Here is a 2712-nt window from a genome sequence, read left to right on the forward strand (position 1 = left end):
TATTTTTGTGTAATGATGCTTTTCATTTTCATCAGCATTACCCTTACTATTTTGAAAAGAATATACTCTTAATAGCAACATAGACAATTTATTGCATCCTACTGAGCCTTGTATAATAAAAATAATAAAATTATTCTGTATAATAAAAATAGTAACAGTATACCATGTGGTTGTTTGGCCTTCAGTTTACTATTTTAACTGTTCTTGGTTTTAAGGCACATTTCTCAGCATTAGTAATGTTACCTTATGAATGTCTGGATCATTAAACAGACTAGTTAATATAACAGGACACTGACAGGTTATCATGCAAGAAACACACTTAAGAGGATGCCATAACATATATTTGTAGATAACATATATTTGTATGTTTATTATGACAATTTTCCTGTAGACAGCAATAAAGTGTTTTGTTCTAATAAAACCAGTATGGCCAAAAGTAAAGTATCTTGAGAAGGGGCACACAGCAGCACTGTCTAGGCTACAAGTTAACTTGAATTGACAGTGAATGTTGAAACAAGAGCACAATGGTTGTCCAAATCACAATAGACCCAGTACACGTAAACAGCAAGGTCACATGAGACCACTCAAGAATCACAGGTATATTGGTTTATCAGCTCAAATTGCACCTCCCTGTAGCAACAGCATATGCAAAGTTTAGACTTGGTCTGCCAGGTTTGAGATGATATTTAACACGATCTGAGGAGAATTTGCTTTATTTCAACTTTGGGGCATCAAGTGATACTTTGATTAAGATTTCTATAATTTACTTTTCAAATGTGTGTAACCCAATGTTAAAATGTGATTGCATTTTCAGTAGACTAACAGGGAATTCGATATGGGAGCTATTGAGAAGTCAAAAGAGTGCTTAAATAATAGAGTGCATGTACCGTCTGTCAATCATCTGGTAGCATTTCTTCATCCAGCCCAGCCCTGGCATCTTCCGTCTTGGGGTTGCTCCATTCAAGTACACAATCATGTAGTCTTCAGCTACCATCAGCTCTAAAGTACTTATTACATATCTGATCACAGGAAGGAAGAGGCATGTTTTCAGTTCCCACATCAAATAGTTCATCCTATTTACACCATAATTACATAACATTTAAATTACAGGGTGTATGGCAATTAAGAATGGTTGTGCATATTACCTCATCACTTTGAGAAGAATGCAGCTACCTAAGATTATTTCCTTGAGAGTGATCATTGCTCATTTATTTGTATAGTTATCTCTTTTTTTTTTTTTTTAAATTCAGGTACATGAGAAAAAAGTGTAGGAGAGAAACTTGACTTTCAAAGATGTCAACAACATTATCAAATACAAAGGGCAACTCAGACTAAATAAATAATATATATATATATAGAAATTAAATAAACAAAGATAAAGTCAGGTTATCAGTGGTTAACCAAGAACATGTTATCAGGGAACAAAGGTAATATTTCCCCAAAGGAAATGTTGCAGAATTTTAAAATGTAGGCCAAACTCTGACCATTTTGTTATCAGTCTAAATAAATGCACAGAAGAGCTCCTTCAAAGGTTTCAGCCCCTTGAGCAATGTTTCTTGACAGAAATCTTACTGGCTTTTTATCAAAGGCTTAGAATAGTCTACATCATCTATTTCCTTAACTAAAGATGTTCTATCTGCCATTACATGCCCACAGATGTTAACTCAAAGCTCTTTGTTGTAAATATCACTCACAGGAAAAGATTTTCCATGACATAGTGGTAATCCGCCCGACTGCTGTCTGGCAGAAAACAGGCGGCAAACACAATGATGGCATTTAGACCGTCCCCATAGTATCCTGGGGGACAAACAAAAAGACATTTGTAACTGATGAAAAGCTCTTAACAAGGTAATATCTCTTTTTTTTTCGGTGGTTGGCCAGTACGGGGATCCAAACCCTTGACCTTGGTCTTAGCGGTAGCCATCTGAGCCAACCAGCAGCCCCTTAGCTGGGAATATCTAACCTAAAGGATAAATCTGAAGCTTTGACAAGTGTTTGTATGTGGATAAAACAGCTATATCATGAAATGAACATTACACGGACTATAGTTTTATATGTATTTACATATATAATTATCTTTCAGTGGTTAACAAATCTATAGAGTCTTATATGGTGGGAATATGTTTGTGTATATAGGGTATACATATGTCATGGGTGATTACATGTGTTGTACGTAGCTGTAAATGGGATATATAAATACTCAACTTATCAAAGAATGAGAGGGCAACACTTTTTGACTTATGAGTTTCTGTACAATACTAACTTATATAATGAAAAAGCTAATCTATGTAATGCTACCTTCTTTTAATGGCTAAGAAAGAGGTTCTGTTTGCTTCTCTTTAGCTCTGTTTAGTTTTACACTCTGGTTAATTTGAAGGGAGAATTGAACCACTGCACTGCAATGTAGTCTCAGACCCACAGACTCCAGTGACCAGATACTAGTGAAAAGATGAGTAAAACACCTGTAGTGGATTGAGTTATGTCCCCCAAAACTCACTGAGGCTTGAATTGTGAACTTGTCCCACCCAAGTTTTATGTATTAGGAACTTAGCCCCCACTGTGACTGTTAAGAGGGTGGGAAATCCTGGGCCGGCCCGGTGGCGCACTGGATAGTGCGCCGCTTGGGAAGCGCAGCGGCGCTCCCACCCGAGGGTTCGGATCCCACATACAGACCGGTTCCCGCTCACTGGCTGAGCGAGGCACGGGAGCAAC

At 37.3% G+C, this 2712-nt stretch overlaps 1 protein-coding gene across 1 annotated transcript in view; it reads right to left on the bottom strand.

Moving 5' to 3' along the window:
• LOC103604045 (protein prune homolog 2-like) overlaps positions 1-2712 on the bottom strand; it is an 86812-nt gene that overhangs the window by 20125 nt on the left and 63975 nt on the right. Inside the window, exons 5-6 of the mRNA XM_008588633.1 lie at positions 1695-1797; positions 888-1019 (exon numbers count right to left, since the gene is read on the bottom strand). Coding sequence (XP_008586855.1) covers positions 888-1019; positions 1695-1797 — 235 coding nt within the window. The remainder of the gene's footprint in view (positions 1-887; positions 1020-1694; positions 1798-2712) is intronic.

The sequence above is a fragment of the Galeopterus variegatus genome, unplaced genomic scaffold (assembly GCF_000696425.1).
Source record: "Galeopterus variegatus unplaced genomic scaffold, G_variegatus-3.0.2 Scaffold4933, whole genome shotgun sequence".
Classification (NCBI taxonomy): domain Eukaryota; kingdom Metazoa; phylum Chordata; class Mammalia; order Dermoptera; family Cynocephalidae; genus Galeopterus; species Galeopterus variegatus.